Raw genomic sequence first — 19,132 nt, 5'->3', positions numbered from 1 at the left:
GCGTTTCCGTTTTGTTTTTCTGCAATCAACTCACTGCAGTAACCCCCACTGGATCTATACGTCTTTCAAAGGAAGAATGTAGGCTTTTCAACTCCAGGCTAGGAAATTCCTAGAAATTTGGCGGGGGGGGAACCTGGGGAGGGCAGAGCAAGGGGCTTCAGCGGGGTATAATGCCATAGAATCCATCCTGCAAAACAGCCACTTCCTCTAGGGGTCTGGAGATTGGTTGCAATTCCCGAAGCTCTCCAGACCCCACCTGGAGATTGGCAACTCTAGCAGAGTGGACAGAGCCCTGCCGATGCTCATCTCTGCGTCGCCCTTCGCAAGCCTCCCGCGGTTTGCTTTCGCCTCTCCCCGCGGCTGCCGACCGCCCCGCCCCGCCCCAGCAGGCGAAAGGCTACAGCGGTCCCCCGGGCGTGGCTTTTCGCAGGGGCTGGCTCCGCGCTGACGTCGAGCACGCACACGGCTCCCTGCGGCGCTACTCCTGGCGACTCCCTCCGCAGCCCAGGCAGGCCCGGATTCCGTGCGGGCGGTAGGAGCAAAGCGGGCAGGAGCGTCAAGCTCGCGCTTGTCTCTCCACTCCGGCCCAGGCGGATCTGCAGCCGCTGCTCGAAGCAGAGACGCGCCGGGAGGATCTCGCCATGACCGCGTCCATGAGGCAGAGGTTCGACAAGTTCCTGCACGAGAAGAACTGCCTGACGGGCGTGCTGGAGAAAATCGAGAGCAGGACTGGCGTGAGCAGGTCCTACATCGCCCTCGGTGAGTCCCGCGGGCTCTGCCCGCCCTCGCCATCCCTCTTGGCCCTGGAGGCGGCCGGGCGATGATCCTAGGAAGCTGCGACGGTCGCGAGGCGGAACCCGGAGGGCAGGATTGGTGCGGCGGGAGGGGGCCGGCATTGGTTAGGCTGGAATAACGGGAGCATGAGCAGCGCCCTACGGCCGGCTGCCTTGGGGCTCGTTTTCGAAATAAAAAAACGTGACATCCTCCACCACCCCCTTCTCAGGGAGCAGCTGTCCCGGCGGCCCACGTCTCTCTTGGGCAATATTTATGGCAAAATGCCCCTTGGGCGGTGCGAATGGAGGAGGCGTAGGACGCCCAGCTCCTAAGACCGGCGGCGGCAGGACTCGGGTTTCCACAGGCCGAGCCGCCGCCGCCGCCGCCGCCGCCGCCGCCCGCCCCCCGAGTCTGCTTTCAGCTGCCCTTTTCTCTTCTTGAGCCGCGTTGCGAGACGCCTCCTTTTAAACACACAAACGCGCACTCACTGTGAAGAGAGTCAGACAGACAGCTGGGAGATCCCTCCCCCTCCTGTATCCCGAAGGGCGTCCAGAGTGTTTGCGCTGAACCGGGGAGGGGAAGAAGATGGTGCTTGAGTAGCTGACGTGTCTGGGCTGGGCCGGGCTCAAGTTCCCCTTGCCTCCCGGATCGGCCATGTATCCCTTCAGTATTACAGGTTAGCGCTGCTCGGCCTTTCAGGAGCTTGCCTGAAAGGGGGGGCAGGATGTAGTGCCTCTGCTCTGCCTTTGCGGCCATCCTGTGCGATTGGGCGCTCTGAGCTTCCTGGACGGTGATTTGCGTTCTTCCTCCCTCTCCTGTTAAGAAAAGCACCTCTAACTTTATGTAGCCAGGCCCTACTGTAGGTTGAGAGCGTATGTGTTCTTTGCATTTAAGTCTGCCTTCCCCATTGACTGACTTTCTGCTTTCTTTTGGGATAGCCATTATTGGTGTGCTGGCCATCTACCTGGTGATCGGCTATGGAGCATCCCTGCTCTGCAACCTGATCGGCTTTGCTTACCCTGCATACATCTCGTAAGTGTTCTGGCTGAGAAGCCTCTTTCTCTTACTGCATGCTGGGAGCTGCTGTAGAAGCTGGTTACTATGGAGAGAGTAGGCAGGAATGAACTGGAGCAAAATCTCACGTTTGTTGCTGTTTGTATTTATACTTGATTGCAAGTGGCTGCCATTGGGGCGGACTGGGCTGTTACTTAGGCTTCATCTTAAAGCAGTGTCTAAACTTGTCAGATTTCTCTCGGGATAGACTCTGGCATCCTTAAAGGCAGAGCTAGTTACTTTTAAACTCTTTTAATTTCAGAGGAAAACAAGAGTCAAAACGTTACAAATGCTCAACTTTGGTGGGATTGTTGCCCTTCTTTGCAGAATGTAGCTTTATAAGAATAGAAATCCCGTACAAGATTTTGAGACATGAGGTTCTTGTTCTTATGAGATCTTGACTAAAGGCTAACAGCTGGTAACATCTGGTATGGATTAGAGTGAGAGCCACACCTTAATGTAATAAAAGAAAGTCTCTGAAGTTTTGCTGGGAGGGACTTATTGTGAAATAAAGGAAGAGTGCATTGAGTAAGTATCATGAGAACTTTAAATCTGAGTGACCAATATACTTGATAGTGCAGAGGAACAGTTCGGGACTTGAACTCCCCATGCTCCAAATATGAGCAGAATCCCTGTTGCCAGGCCACACTAGAATGAGTTTTGGTGTGGTGTAACTCTTCCCATTTCTTAGTAAGTTGTAGTATTGTGACATCTTAACATGCAGTCTGGCAACCTTCCCCCTGCCTGTAACTCCTTTTTGTCCATGATAGGGCCCAGATCCCCACATACTCATTTCATCATTTGTTGAGTGAAGCATCCAGATTTAGATTTGCATGTGTGAACATGCCATCACAGATTTGACACCACAAGGAGAACTTTCATAGCGCATAAACAAAATTTCTCTCTAGGCAATGAGTTCACATATTCAACTTCCTGTCATCATATATATTATAATATGATGTTATATATGTTCAGAAATGAAACAGAGCTATTAATGTCATCCCAAAGTCTTAGTTCTCTCTTCCTGCCACTCCTGTCTTAGTTATATGGTGATTTTTGTATTAACTGTCTTGCATCGGGCCCAGCTTCAGTCGCACCCTCAAGACAGATGATATGGCAGGTTCCGTCCAGCACCTCAGCAAACAGTTGGTGAGCTTGCACAGGAAGTGCCATCGGCCAGCTGGGCTGATATGGGAGTAGTGGTGAGAATGGTAGCAGCCATTGGGAGGAGAGGGGCAGGGCTTCCCAAAGATTGTGTAGATGGGAAACGTTGGCCTTGCACACTCATTGACCTCATGCCTTTTGCAAGCAGTAAGAGCCTTTTACTGAGTGTGATTTGGGCAGATATTTAAAGGGAGGTAGCATTGAAGCCTGAGGAGGAAGGAGACAGAGTCTGTCCAAGCTGCACAGGGGGGTGCCCACTAAGAGAAGGAGGAAGAAAACAGTAGCTGCAACTCCCTCTCCATTCTGCACTAGCCCTAAGACTAGTGCAGAAGTGAATCTGGCAACAGGCACGGCCACTGAGGCAACCAAGCCCCAACTGTGGTGGATAGAGGGGCCATGTCTGTTGCTCACGAAATGGAGCATTCAATTGAGTTATCTGGTGTAATGCAAACAACAAAGTGATTCTCTTCTCCCTTGTCCCAAATGCCCGGTTTAATGTTTTCTGCATTATAGCTGGAGTATTAAAAGGTATGTTTTAGGTCATGCTAATGGTTTCATAACTGTTCCTGTTATGTGTTTTTGAACTGTGCTCACGAAGCACTGGCTTGTATGTATTCTTGAAATTGTGGCACTGAGTAATATTAATAAAGGTAGTTCAGTAAATGTGCTTGGGAACAAGGACATTGTGTAAAAAGATAGAAGGCTGTATGGAACGAGATGAAGGGAAGACAGAAGTCACAGGAGGGCTGGTTTGCCCATGGTAGAGGTGCTTATATAATCATTTTGAGAGTGTTAGGCCAACTGGAAAGCTCACAACTGGGGTTTGTGCAAAAGTACTGTTTGTTTGATTGAGTCACCCCCAAGTGTATTGTTTAAGGTACCTACAGAGATTTCTGTGATGGCAGCTTGAGAATGCGCCACAGTCGTGACAGAAATATTGGCAGTCACACGTACACCATTGATGCAAAGGTGCTGATTTGGCCAAACCATGCCAACGTATGGCCACAGTCTGCCTGTGTGTTTTGCTGCAGTTTTCATCCTTGTGTGAGAAATGCTGCCATGTGGTCCAGAATGGGAGTCTTCCGCTGGAAGATGTTTGAGGCCAAGTTAAGAACAGATGCAGCCTTCCCCCTTTTCATCGGATTTCTTAGCCTGACAGCAGTTGTAAGCAAGCAGAGTAAATGGGTAGGATCCTGTGGGGAAAGGAGTTGGTAGAGTGGATCTTTTCTGGCCTTCCTCCCATCAGCCTGCTGCTAGTTGTGAACCCTTGTGAACAAGATGCTGAACAGCATGAACAGAAAGCGTGAAGGGGAAATAGGGCAAGATTACCCCCTCTTCTTCCCTTTTCTACTGGTGGCTCAGATCATCGGATGTTTACATCAAGCCAATGCATACAACTCTCCCTTCCCTTGAATTGCCATGCCCTTGAGATGTTTTGTGAGCCTTTTAGGTTTCAGCAGCTCTCTGTATTTTGTGGTTGGGCAAGTCACATGTTTTCCTGTAAAAAGCACAGTAGAAGCTAGAGACAGCTAAAATGTAAATTGTTCGGTAGAGCGACAATGCCATCCTAAGCAGAGTAGCAGTCTTCAAATTTTACTGACGTCAGTGGTCTTAGAAGGGTGTAACCCTTGTTAGGATGGCACTGCAATAGTAGCAAAATAAAGCATTTCAAATAAGAATTTCACTTAAATGCAGAGTGAGATAACAGTCTTTTTCACACTGCAATCAGGTCATCATGGCTGCTGTATTGGTACTGATTATCATGGTTTCTGTGAGATAAACTTGGGAGATAATAATCTCTTAATGTTGGCTTCCCAGATACACGTATCAGTCCAGCAACAGTCTTCTATGCATGACAGGAACATTACATGCACAGAATAGCTGATCTATGTGTGCAGCAGAGCTGAGGGAAACCACTTACATTATGTGAAGAAATTCATGGTCAAAAAACACAATCCTATATGAAATCAAAGAGGGGTTGTACTTGCATATTTCCACATGTGCAAAAAAGGACAGTGGTGACTGGTTACCCACATCTTCACAAAGATGTGAGTGTTTGTTTGTGTGTGTGTGTGTGTGTGTGTGTGTTTCAAAGAAATATACACTGTGCAATATTTTGCTTTCAAATCAATGGTGTTATGTATCTCCAAGGCTTCCACCAGGCACCCAGAAATGCTTCAGAACACATGCATAACTATAGGCCAAGGCATGGTATACATAAACAAAATGGAGGATGGTCATTATACTTAATCAACTGCATTGATTTAAAAAATACATGAAAAATTGTTTTTGTATAGTTAATTGTTTTAATAATTTCAGTGTTTGATGAGCTTACTATCTTTTACTTCTGCAGTGGGATATTCTGGGGCACCTTGCAAAGCTCACATTTAGGTGGCTTCCACATGGAGTCAGGCTTGTGAGATTTCCCCATTGCTGGTGCTAGTAAGCTCAGTAGGAAAGGGGCTTGCCCATGCTAGGTTTCTCTGCAGTTTCCCTTCTTCCCCAGTCCAGCAGCAGCAGCAGCCACCCTCCTCCCTTGGGCCACTGGGGCTTTTTCAGTTGTTTGGTTAAAATCAACTATTGAATGACATTATATCAATATAACGTTATAACAATATATGTATCGGGTCTCTGAATTACCAGTATTCATTATTTTTTTAAAAAGTAAATCTCTAGTCCCTTCCATTGCGCAGATACGGCTTTCCCCTTATATCTTTGGAAGGGAAGAGGCTAGAAATTTGCTTTTTAAAAAATGAAATCTGGGAATTCATGGAACCTGTTAAACATATTGTTATAACTTCATATCAACATAATGATTTTCTATCAACATTCTGTGATATTCTAATATAAGCATAATGATATTCTATTGCCAACTTGTTAAAAAAATAAAAAGCAGGGAGAGGAAATGGCACTGTTCAAGGGAAATGGTTGCTATGCAGTTAGGAAAATCTGGATTTTCCTACCTGCATGGCAGCCATCCAGGTTTTACTGTGATCTTTCCCAAAACTTATCAATAAAGCAGTTTTGAGAAAGACTGGAGAAATACCAATCTTGGCCATCAGAATTACTGTTTTTTTCTTTCTGTGATTCGTTGATTGATCCTGTTTGAGAAGACCAATTTTACAGTGCAGGTAAGAGAGAGATTGCAGTTCTTAAGGGCCAAAAAGGATAAGTGGCTGGGGAGTGGCAGTGACTTTGCTTCACATGCAACAGAAGACTGCAGGGCATATGCTTTACCTGCATTGGCTGCTATGCTGTGTTGGATCTGCTGTATGAGACATTTTTTACCCACAGTCAGTGTTCTGCATGTGAATGGACCTTCTGCCTGTGCTAAACAGCACAAGAGGGCAGAGCCGTGCTTTGTTACTGAAGCCGTGCAACAGCAAGCCTTGCGTTGCTATTTTCCAGACTCATTGCATTCATGCGTGAGAGCTATATCTTTCACTCAATAAGCATTTGAAATTGCTCTGTGGCTCTCTTGTCACATCCCAGATGGAAGAGAACCTTCGTAAAGGCAGACCTTTTAATACATGCTGCTGCTCAGCTGATCTGTGTTCCCAGAGATGCAGGGAGTCTGAATAGTGGTTGGTCCACTGCCACTGTACCTTACTGTGTGATATACTATTTTTCAGGTTTGCGCTAGAGTTATGAGCAACCACTAGATCAGTAAGCAGGAATCTACTATGCAAAATGTTCCACTTTTTCACTTTTTTAATACCTGTGCTGTGTAGAATTAGTTACTATTTAAAACAGCATAATTACAAGGGAAGGCTGGGAGGAGAACTCTGAAGGGAAACCTATACCTCTAGGATACTATTTTAAGATGGATCTAATTTGCCTGAGTGGTTTTAAAGGTTTCATGAAAAATCCCTTTCCATGACCCATCTTTTTTTTAATTAATATTATTGGATCCTGCTTAAATTATTAGAGAAAGTTAAATGTCTTTGAAGGCTCGTAGTACATAAAGGCACCAAAATATTTATATATTCATGAAATGCATAGAACATCCAGAGGGAAACCACTTGCAGGTTCCTATTCTTAAATACAGTAAAAAAAATACAGGCCAGAGCATTTGGGAAAAGCGAAATAATAGCTGATCTTGACAAAAAACTACACAAAATATATAATGGTACATGGGCTTGGAATAGTGTAAGTGATTTAGATTGTGCTGTATACTTCATATTTTAAGTTCTGGACCTTTTCTGTGCAGCCAGTCTTCTACTGTGGTAGATTCTACTGTTCTGCTGGTTTATGGGCTGGTGGTGGGGCACCATGCCTGTATGACCTTTTCTATGACTAGATTTGTCAACGGCCCTGGAGAAGAAAGGTCACTTCAGCAGAGGCTTTAATATACAGAAATGGGCAACTGATGATTTTCATGGCATGGTAGTAAATAACATCACCTAGTAAATAATATTCTAATAACTTGTTATTAAAGACCCAGGACATTTTTCTGCTGGCAACCGTATGTCAGCTGGAGCTGATTTCTGCTTTGCTAGCAAACGGGGGCATCTTTTGGTTTCCTGGGCTCCTACTGCAGGCAAGCCACAAGTACAAAGAGGGGCTCAGATTCTTTTTGTTTGTTCACCTTCTTGGAGTCACAGGATTCTGACTCAGGAGCCTTCTAATTAGGCTAAAAATGACCTTTGAGGGAAATAACCATCCACAATGTATTTCCCCCTATGGCTGTGATTCATTGAGTTGGAAGCCTTCATAATTTCAGCAGGTGTTCTTTGCAACCTCATAAACATTCTTGCCATGTAACTAAGCCCTTGAGATTTAAAATAAACCCCTGCAGTTATAGTTACAGTGTGCTATATCATATCACAGTTAGCAAGATACAGTTCTGTATCTTCTAATCTGAAGATGCCTTGGTATTCTGAGAGATCGGAATATTAATTGATAGCTGGTATGTTAACTTTTAAAAAATATTTAAAATGCTAAATTTGATATGGCTGGATATCAAGTTAGTTGTAAGAACTGAAATTCCAACTCATTGACTCAGATGTACTGTTGTTAAAATAGTAGATTGTGGTTTAGGTCTGTGAGAATCTCTAATATAAATGCTGAATTTCAAGAATGGAAGTATTTTCTTCCCCTGCCAAGATCTCCTAAATGCAATCTGACATCTCATTTTTTTCTTTCATTTATTAAACAAATTATGTTCTTAAATCTTGTACTCTTAAATTTAATCCTAGTGAAAGATACAGCAATAGCACTGAGAACACAGGCTGTCCCTAGATTCAAAGATTTAGAATCTTCAAAGAGTTTTACATTTAAGATGAAGCTTTACATTACTTCAGCAAATATGTGTTCCCTAACCTGTGTTTGCTGAGGTAACAGAATTGTGGGGCTTTGGAGCAGCATTATCCTTTCCTTTGTCAACCAATTCGCTTCAGCATATGAACTCTTGTCCCTCCCCACTCTGTAAGCAGTCGGCCCGGCCTCCGCCATTTTAATAAGTAGTTCTGGATATGGCTGCTTGTGATACTAAAGATGTTCAGGCCTCTGGAGTTAAAATGGCTGTGGTATTGCCACTAGAGATCCTCTAACAGTTGCTGAGTCCCGCCTGGGAGAACCTGGCATGCATGGAATGCTGCACAGGAATGCAGAGTGATTAAGAGGCGATTGGATTTACTATCCTTTCAGCCCCAAAGGTGCCCAGTACAACAAAGGTCTCGCAGAGTCATCCCCACTTAACACATTCCTTTCCCTTCTTCCGTGATGAGATCTCCTGTCCTTGATTGAGGAGCTAATCAAATGACATAAGTATATACAGTTGTTCCTGGGAAAGTACAGTTCCCACCTAAAAACCATCAACTCAACTCCGGCGGAATTCACTAACAAACTATCCCTTTTGTACAGCGCTAGAACATGTTTTGCATTTGCTTTCACACACCCTGGCAGCTACCAATCAAGGTACTCAAACCTTTTGTCAAACCCAGGAACTGACCGTTGGAGTCTTTGTTCTAATGGCTAGGTGGGCTCTTCCACCTCAGGGAACATTTTACCTATAAAGGTAGAGCCCTGGCCTCATTCAAATCATGCATGCTTCTGGATCCATAAGCACTATTCCCTTGAGGTTTGCCCAAGCCTCTTGCTCTCTTGGCCAAGGATGCTGGCCATTCAAAGCTACTCTCTTCTCCCGCGGACTGGACCCCTCTTCAGGCTAGGTAGATATATTTGCTTCCCCTCTCTCTCTCTTCCTCTCTCTCTATTTCTGACTGAGCTTCCTAGGACACACACTCTCACTCTTTCACTCTCTCTCTGTGATTATTTTTACCCCGTAATTGTGAGTGTGTGTGCATGTCATTTGTTCTTAATAAAAGTTATTGTTGTACCTTAAGAACCAGCCTCGTTTGCTATCTTGGGAAGGGACCTGGTAGAAACTGGTGACAGATCCCTGCGGTTACCGGCCTCTTGCGTAGCCATTCTCCTTGCTAATCATTTTATTGCAAGGAGACCAGTTCTGGAAACAACTCCACCATATTACTTTATCAGCGCAGTCCTGATAAAGGATTATCCCCTTCTACCTTTGCATCTACTTCTGGACAGATTGGAGGTGGCTGATCTTGTCAGATCTCAGAAGCTAAGCAGGGTCAGCCTTGGTTAGTAATTGGATAGGAGACTTCCAAGGAAGATCAGGGCTGCAGAGCCAGGCAATGGCAAACCACCTCTATTAGTCTCTTGCCATGAAATCCCCACCAGGGGTTGCCATAAGTCAAGTATGACTTGAAGGCAGGATTTGATTCATTCATGGAGGTGGCTGAATGAGTTGTCCTTAAAATGCAGAAAGGGGAGTCAGGCTCTATTGTACCACTATACAGCTTTTGGACATGAGGCTTTCCACTTCTGGTGGTTATGTAGTTTTCCAAAGACAACTACTGCTTGTCCCTGGTGAACAGGTGAGTAACACGCTGTCCATCTTTCTGGCCTCTGAATCAGTGGGAAAATTTGCCTGTTACTCCCTCTCTTTCAGTACATGCTTATCAGTAGAATAGGGGTTCATATCAGCATTAGCAGGATTTTGGAGACAGGGGAGTGATGGTTATCCGGAAGCATAAAAGCTGTTGAGACAGAATAGTCAGGAGCTGTTGAATTTCCTAACAAATTCCACCCCTGTCAACAAATATCTTAAGAAAATGCCTATACAGATGTAGAACTACTTTAACGCATTTATTGAAGTGAATCCTGTTATTGAAACAATATTTAATTTTAAAGAAAATGTGTAACGCCACAGTCTCAAATGTTCATATTGATCGAGATGAGTAGCCACATTAGTCTGTAGCAGCAATAGCAACAGAATCCTAGAGCACTTTGAGGACTATCAGAGTTGTTGTGACATAAGAGTTCATGGACTAGAACCCTTCCGTGCTGTTACCTGAGACTGAAATAGATCCAAGGAAAATTATTCAAAAGACAATAGAACTGTATGCAGTGACCACTTTCTGCCCTGCAGGTAGATCATGGTGACTCTGGGACACCAACACTAGGTTTGTTCCAGCAGAGGGACCGTTGTGCTCCAGTACTATATGATATGGATGTTAACAGCATCAATACTTACGCCGCTTTTAAAAAATCTTTCTGCCTTCTAAAATGGTAAACAATGATTTTCTTCAGTCTTCAGTTGAATATGGTATCTTTTTCTTTTTAAAAAAACTTTCTTAAAGGGTAGACTTTGAAATATTCTCTCTTTATTAAGTGGGAACATCTGCTTATTTTATGCCAGTGTTCATCTCAGGAAATTGAATACATTATGCAGCAGCATCTATTAATTTATATGTACATAGAACGGCAAGCTCTTGTCAGGCCTTGCCAGTTGGTGTCCGTGCCCCATCATACACATAGCTAAAAACAGACAGTTTTCATTGTCATGGTCACTTCCATGTGCCCACAGAAAACAGGTAAGACACACCCCTTCAAAATGTTGTGTGATCCTCATTTCTGCTAATACAATACGCTTAGCTTATAAGGCTGTTTTCATGTTTGGTTTATTTTGAACCCTCTTCAGATGTTGGGAAATTTATATTTATGTAGTAACAAAATAAGACTACAAATTACATTTCATTGCATTTTCATATCCCACAGTGACCGTATTATAAAATTCTATATTTGAGAATTATACTGTTGCATTTTTGGAAAAACTGTGCTAAAAATATCTAGAGTAACTGTTTTGAAAGTAAACCTTTTCCCTTCTTCGCATATGAAGTGAAATTATTATGATCTCAGACATGCTACCCAGATTTAGGTCATGTACATAAATGCAGCTTAAAATTTTGTAGATTGAAGGCGTACTACTAAGATGGCTCCTTTTTCTTTCAGCATCAAGGCCATTGAAAGTCCTAACAAAGATGATGACACACAGTGGCTGACCTACTGGGTGGTGTATGGCATCTTCAGTATAGCAGAATTTTTCTCTGACATCTTTCTCTCCTGGTTCCCTTTTTACTACATGATGAAGGTTTGTTTGTTCTCACGATAGCCCGGTAAAAACAATATGGGAAATTGGAAATTCCCAGTGAGTACCAGATCACTCTTTAGAAGAATCTGTCTCTCTCGCAATGTACTACGTGTCATCTTCATTTCGATAAACAACTCTATAGATGCTGAGTGTAAGCTTGGACAGTGCATCTAAACCGAGATGGCTTCCCAAATGAAGGAGGCATTTTGTTAGTGGATCCTATTCTCAAAACCTTGGGAAATACTACCATCAAATAACAGCTTAGGTACCTTTGAAAGCTTTAGCCAAGCTTGTCCTTTGTGTATATATATGTGTTCTCTCTACAGCATACAGTGAAATTGGTCCAGTGATCCAGGTTCTGGAAGAGAAAAGGGAAAGGAATTCAGGAAGAAAAATAGGGCTTGTGTATAAGGGAGATTCTCTGGACCAAATGTCTTGGCTTCTAACTGGAACAGTGACCATGTGTGCTCATGCAGCAAAGCAGAATTGTCCTGTTTCTTACATGAATGAAATACCAAAAGAATAAAAAAAGTATAGAAAGAGAGAATATGAACATCATAGCTTTATGGAAGCTTTCCTTTATTAGTTTACCGATAAATAAATTGAAAATCACTGAAAGTAGTGAAATCCTACACTAGTAGTACCTTGCTCCAGTTGGGTCAGTATTATCTGGCATGTCTATAGAGCTGTGAACATCAGGAATCAAGAGTCTTTTAGTAAAGGTGGTCCCCTGTGCAAGCACCAATTCATTACTGACCCATGGGGGGACGTCGCATCATGACATTTTCTTGGCAAACTTGTTACGGGGTGGTTTGCCATTGCCTTCTCCAGTCATCTACACTTTACCCCCAGGAAACTGGGTACTCATTTTACTGACCTTGGAAGGATGGAAGGCTGAGTCAACCTTTTGCCGGCTATTTGAACTCAGCTTCCACCAGGATCGAACTCAGGTCATGAGCAGAGCTTGGACTGCAGTACAGCAGCTTACCACTCTGTGTCACGGGGCTCTTTATCTCATTACCAGTTTTAAATTAAGATATACACATTCTCTCACAGGCAGCCACTTTTTTAACTTGCAAAGATATGCCCACTTCCTTTCATATACGTGTGCAATATGTATCATGCAGACATGCATATTCTCTTCTGTATTTGGTGCTTGCACATGTTTTCCCTTCATCTGACAAGAGACAATTTGCATGACTTTGAAGGGTACAACAGGCCATTTTCTTCCAATGTGGACCAGTGGCTCTTGGAATAGAACGTGGCTGTGGACAAAGCAGTACTCACTAGCACAAAGTCCGGTTTGGCATCCTACTGCTCAGCATGCTTGATTCCTGTTTCTTGGGGTAATTCACTGAAGTTTCATCTTCAGATAAGTTCTGAGATGCTCACAGCAGATCTCTTTGTGCCCCTTACCAACAACACATTTAGCTGATGCAAGTCAACAGAGAGAAGGTTGATGGCAGATGATGCAGATTATAGCTGCACAGCTCCCAAGAATTCCCACAAGAGATGCAAATCAACTTATTGGATTAAGCTTGCAGGCTTTCTTAAGATGCTGCAGGCTGGAAAGTAAGAACTCTTCTGTCAGCTTCCAGACAGACAGCATTTTGTGGTCTTGTCAACCAGCTACTGTTGATTTGTTCCTAGATAAAGCAGATACCAGCAGAACTGCAGTTTAAATAAAGATGTTTGTCCACATTCACAAGGACATTCACAATAAAATATAATCACTAATGCATCTAAATATACCTGCTATGATTTCTCTCACCTTCTTCCCTTTCCTGGAAGAGGTTAAAAAATCAAAACCAGTCCTGTCTCCTCTGAGTGAGTCTCCAGCAACCAAACTAAAACAGCCACTTTTCCTCAATTGTCACTGGTGTTGTGTGGCCGTAGAATGTTCATGGGCGCAGCTCCTACTCATGACACCCTAAAGTCTGAATTGCGTTCTCTTGATTAGTCATGTGCCTTACTTAGCAAATATATGTGTGCTGTTTTTCCAGAATTACTCTGGTCACCCTAAAAAATAAACCTCTCGTCCAGTGAGAGAAGGGGGTGAGAGAACAGACTTGATAATTGCTACATATTCTTTCAGATTCATGTGTCCAAGGCCCATGTATGCTCCTGTTCTGGAGAGAAATATCTTGATTTATTTTTAAAGGAAATTGTTCACCACCTTTCCAGTTTCTGCCACCCAATATCATAATATCAGACTTTGTGACCAAGGAAATGGATTGTGCCCTCAGAACTGTATGTTAGCTAAGAATATATCTCTGCTCACCATACTTTCAATATCTATAAAATAAGGCAGAGACAAACACATTAGCTCCAAAGGCATGCAAAATGTGTGCTTTTTTTTTTTTGCATAATCAAGGCACACTGAATTTAGTTAGCTTGCAAATGTGGCCCTGCAGATTTCAAATGATCATTTTTAGCATTTAAATAGAACTTTCAAATATTTAAAGAGCTTTACTTATCATGATTTTAAAGCTTTACAAGAGGATAGGCAAGTATCGTCTTCTGTACTGCAGGTGGGATGCTGATGCTGAGGCAGAGTGGCTCACCTACGGCTTCCTAGTGCCCTCACAGCAGATATCTATGCCACTGCTGGTTGGCAGGATCACAGTCTCTGATCTTTGTTTTGTGCAGTGTGGTTTCCTGGTATGGTGTATGGCCCCAAGTCCCTCAAATGGAGCAGAGTTTCTGTACCACCGAATTATCCGCCCTTTCTTCTTGAAGCACGAGGCACGGCTGGACAGTGTAGTGAAGGATCTGAAAGACAAAGCTTCAGAGACGGCAGATACAATTACTAAAGAAGGTGAGGTGGGGGCCAACAGGTACAATTTTGTTCAAGAGCTTTCCCCACGTTAGTCTTTCGGCTGACTATGTTTGGATAGAATGGACAAGGTTGGTGGTGCTCTGAGAATTTCTTTGAGATAGATGTTACTCTAGACGTTTCCACTTGCAGTCCTCAAACCAGATTTCTCTTGTCTTCTAAGAGGTAGTATTGGGTTTGACCTGAGCAATGGAGCGGATTAAGCTCATGAGTTGCAGGGCTGTGGGTAGCCTGCAGTTCCAAGGGTGCACCACATAAGCATGGACATGGGGTTCTTGTAATGCAGTACCAATGTTTCATTTCTCACAAATGCACAAATGGTCTCCATCCCTTCAAGGTTGCAGAGAGTGGCTTTAAAATTATGTGCTATTGCCAGTGGGCTATCAGCAATACCTGGTGAAATCTCAAAAATCAAGGTGGGGAGAGACGAGAGATGAATAGTGGGGCTTAGTAGAACTTGGCAAAGGGTCATGACTCAGTGGCAGAGTATCTACTTGGTATGCAGAAGGTTCCAGGTTCAATTCCTGGGATCTCCAGCTAAAAGGATTAGGTAATAGATGGTGTGGAATACCTTGGAGAGCCTCTGTCAGTCTGAGCAGATGGTGCAGTCCTTGAAGGTCTGAATTAGTGTAAGGCAACTTCATGTGTTCATGAATTCAAGTGGCCAGAAGTGGGGCATTCTTTGCTTTGCATACTCTTTAGCCTGCCTCATGATTACTGGCCGCAGAAGAGGCTACCCAGGCATGCAAACCACATGCACAACAACTGGATTTGCATAATTTATACAGCTTGCAAAATTCAGTTTCTCTGGGTGCAGAATTTTGAATGCTGGGCATAATCCAAAAAAAAAAAAAAAAGATAATACACCAACCCTGTGCATTGGCATATCCAGAGCTGGAAGAATTTCAGGAGCTTGGTTCAAAATTTGCTTCAAAATTTGGTGTCCAGGTATGTTAATTTTCTTGTGATCTCCTTCCAAAGTCACTGTGTTAAAAATGTTGCTGCTAGCCTTCTGCAACTTTCATCTCTGATCTTGCCACTATTCCAGTAGCCTGAGGTTATTAAGCAGTGGTTGTTGTTAGACCATCATGAATTTTCTTTTCTATTTCAGCCAAAAAAGCAACAATAAATCTGTTGGGGGAGGAAAAGAAAAGCACCTAAAACTGGAAGATAAGTTTCCTCATCACTTCCCTTACACAGCTTGATGTTATTGGGGACTGTGATAGAGTAATTTGAATAATGTTGCCTTGAAAACTGTTTTTTTAATTTGATAAAGGAATATGTTCTTAAAGTTGCTTGCTCTTTTGCAGTTCCCTGTATTAAAAGTAAGCATTTTATGTCAAACCAGTGCTGTGGGTGGCATCTGAAGCTTATACAGATTAGTTTATTTGTCTCCTAAGCAAAGAAAGGTCGTTCCATAATGTCTTGTCTTGCGGTTAATGTAAACTTAAATAAAATATCTCCCAGGCTCTGACCATTATACTTTGTGCATGCAATGTCTGTTAATATTTGACTGGTTTTTGCTGTAATGTACAGTTTTATATCAAAATGTGATTATGGTGATTTTCATGCAAGTGCACATGTGCATACGCACGGAATAATGATCAGAAGGACGCATGTGTTAAGGTGTATCCTTCTCTCTATGTCCAACAGCGTTGTAAACGGTGAAGACAGGTTACAGTGTAGAACTGCTGATATTGTTTATTGTTGCACATACCACTTGTAACTTGCAGTGTTTGAGTAAATGTATCTATGGAAGTTGTCCTTCAATCACAAAGAAAAGCACTTTGCTGTTGTTGACCACACGCTGGAAAGTTGTTTCCCAGAGCTGGATGTGCTGAATGGCTGGTGATAAAGGAGAAACGAAAGAAGAGAGTGTTGCCTCAGTCCTCTCTCTGAGTCCTGTCCTACTTCATGTCACAGGGTGAGCAGTGTGGAATGTGTGTCCTGAAGGGTGGCTCCCCATTAATATTGCAGCACAGGCATACCCCAAGCTAAAGTTTCCCCACCCAACGGTACCTGGAAGTGTAGTTCTGTTTCAGAATGTGGCCTGTCAGCGTGGGTGCTCTTCAGGCTCGTCTGCTCTTTGTTCCAGGCCTTAAGCCTTAGTCTTCTATTGGAAGTAGCTGGCATAAACAGAGAACAATGGTCTTACAGAGAGTAGCTGGTAGGATTGCCTCCTGTCATGAAATGGCTGATAATACTGTTAATTGGAAAGTATTAATTTATTCCCAGATTGCTCATGAATTTCTTCTGAAGCCAGACATTTTATTTTTAAAAGCAGTTCTAACGACATATTGTTGCCTCCTGCTTGCTTTAAAATGAACCAAAAAGAGTCCCTGTGTAGAGTCCACCAATTGCTGTGCAGCTTGCCAAGACATCCCACTCCCTCAGTTCATAGAAAGAACTAAAATATTCTTCCGTGCTCTTAGTGCAGGGAACCCACAACCTCACCTCCCAGTTCTGGCCACTCCAACAACCAGGCAAACAGGATGCACTCTTGTGTGTGAGACTGAAAACTCTCCCTTTCCCAAAGGCCAGGCTTCCCAATCTCAGGTTCATTTCTGGGGTGTACCCACACATAAAGACATGAATTCCAGGCTCAGCTTAGTAAAATCTAAGTTTATTAATTAAAGAGTGTCTCAAAAAGCATGAAGCGCTCTTACTCAGGCAACAGGCATTAAAACAAGGAAGTCTTACTGTTGCTAAATATTAAAACCACCAAGTGGTTTCCATTGTCGCATATATCATCCATCCCTCAGAAAGCAAGCTTCTCTTATACTTGGTCGATCCAGCATAAGGACATGCTAAGGATGATAAAATAGCATGCAGTTTTTAGTTTCTCTCTTGCATACTTGCATCATGATGAACAACTGCTGAAGGACTAAAGAACTGGGTGAACTGAGAAGCCATCTTTTCAGGCCTCAGTGAATCACCTAGCAACTCAAGAACCAATCAGGATTAAGCCGGTAATTGGCATTCCACTATGTGAAAACTAGGGAGTTAAGCACAGAGCTCTCTGAAAGCTCTCTCTTCAAGGCCAAATTTCTCAGGAACTTAAGAGACTGTTCCATAGGTGTTTCCAATCAGCTCTGCAAACACATTCCTATGCTAGGCCTCGAACCTTACAACACTTACAACCTGAACTTAACTTCAGCCACTTCCTTCCAAAGACTTAGTCTCAGGTTAGCAACTTCCATATATCTTGTTTCGAGCAAAGGTGGATTGACAAACCCAGTCCATTTCAGTCCATGAACAAATATTTAATAACTGCCTTACCATTTCATACCACAGAGCCATCTTGGTCGGCATTCTGTTTCCACCTCTGGTCAGTTGAATGCCCTTGGTAGCTTACAAGCAAAACATGTAGAAGCTGATAACCGTTCTCTGCTGTTGGATCCCACTATGTGATAATGGAATACAGAGATTTCAGCCTTTGCTAGGAATAGTGAAGAATAGCTATTGGTAGGCCTGACCTCCACATACTGGAATGCATAATAAATGCATAATAAAGTGTGTAGAAGAGAATTTATTTCCTTTATAGTAACGATTCACACAGATGCAGCAGGCAGATTCTTGTGAAATGTTTCTGCACACTTGACAAACTCTAACATAAAAACATGGTCTATATAGCAGTGTATTGCATGTAGAGACCAGCTGTGCCCTTAAGGGATACAACCGTTGTATTATCAGACTGGGCATGCTTTATAAACTTCTGTCAAGTTCCTTCTGTTCAGTTGAAAGAGCTAGAAATCGGTGGCACTGCTGTCCACCAGAAACGCTGTACTGGGACTATCGGTCTTTCCTTGGATGGAGGCACAGCTTAGCTACTGCAGCTGCCCTAAGCAGCTGTTGCTAGTTTGCAACTGATTTCTGTCGGTCTCCTCTATGCTGCAGTGGAGCTGAAAAACACTGGAAGCTTAACTAGAAAAGAGGGTGGGTTTTACTTCTGTCAGAAAAGTGCAGCATTTAAAGCTGTCTGAGCAATTTAAAAAATGCTAACATTTACGTGCTGACCTTTTATTTCTAGTTCATTTTTATGTGCTCTGAATAAATTTTCTGTAAGTTAGTTATGCCATGGTGCCATAATGTGGTGTGTGTGTAGATTTGCAAGAATATCACAAAACTGAATGTGCAAATCAAGTGAACTTTTAAAACATAGCTGCCTTTCTTAGGGATTTTTCTTTATTGGGAGAGATTATCCAGAGCTATATGCATCTTTTTTGTTTGAGAGCCTGATGGAATACGATAGTCTTGACAGAGTTTATCCTTCACTTGCAAATAACTGCATTGGGCATGATTAAAATGTCTTTTTTTCCTTGGCAAATGTTGGAAAAGTTAGTATGTCTTAGCCAGCTTGCGCTGAAGATGTAATGTGTTTTAGGAGAACACATACAAATAAAGAATAATATCTGACTCTAACATGATGTCTAAATTTCTTCGTGGAAAACTTTCTCACTGCATTTAGCAAGATCAGAGTAATGGAATAAATTACAAAGACATTCATTTTCTCCCTGTGTCCTACTTCCAAATTCAAGTCTTCATACTTGGCCTTTTACCCTTTGCATTTGTATACTACCAAGTGGGAAGAGTACTAGTGTTACCAGACTTGGTCTCCTTGCAAACAAGGACAGCTATGCGAAAGGCCAGTAACTATGGCCTTGTCACCAATGTCTACAGAGTCCCTTCCGAAATAGCAAACGAGGCTGATGCTTAAATTAAAATAACATTTTATTAGAAAGAAAAATGCATGCACATACACACAGAAATTCGGAGATTAAATGGTCTCACATATAGAGTCCTAGGAAACTAGCCAGAAGTTATGATAGAGAGGGGAATAAGTA

General features: G+C 43.0%; 1 protein-coding gene across 2 annotated transcripts; it reads left to right on the top strand.

Moving 5' to 3' along the window:
• Positions 1-432: 432 nt before the first annotated feature.
• Positions 433-18,710, top strand: REEP5 (receptor accessory protein 5). 2 transcript variants are annotated; one of them, XM_054986431.1, is made up of 5 exons: positions 433-759; positions 1,713-1,806; positions 11,314-11,452; positions 14,102-14,270; positions 15,400-18,710. In XM_054986431.1, the coding sequence occupies exons 1-5, from the start codon at positions 642-644 to the stop codon at positions 15,447-15,449; spliced, it is 570 nt and encodes a 189-aa protein (XP_054842406.1). In that variant the 5' UTR covers positions 433-641; the 3' UTR covers positions 15,450-18,710. The 2 variants fall into 2 exon arrangements, with proteins under 2 accessions (XP_054842406.1, XP_054842407.1); XM_054986432.1 differs by lacking the exon at positions 433-759 and adding an exon at positions 1,351-1,450.
• Positions 18,711-19,132: the final 422 nt, after the last annotated feature.

The sequence above is a fragment of the Eublepharis macularius genome, chromosome 8 (genome assembly GCF_028583425.1).
Source record: "Eublepharis macularius isolate TG4126 chromosome 8, MPM_Emac_v1.0, whole genome shotgun sequence".
Lineage (NCBI taxonomy): Eukaryota > Metazoa > Chordata > Lepidosauria > Squamata > Eublepharidae > Eublepharis > Eublepharis macularius.
This window is presented reverse-complemented; position numbering and strand designations above follow the sequence as displayed.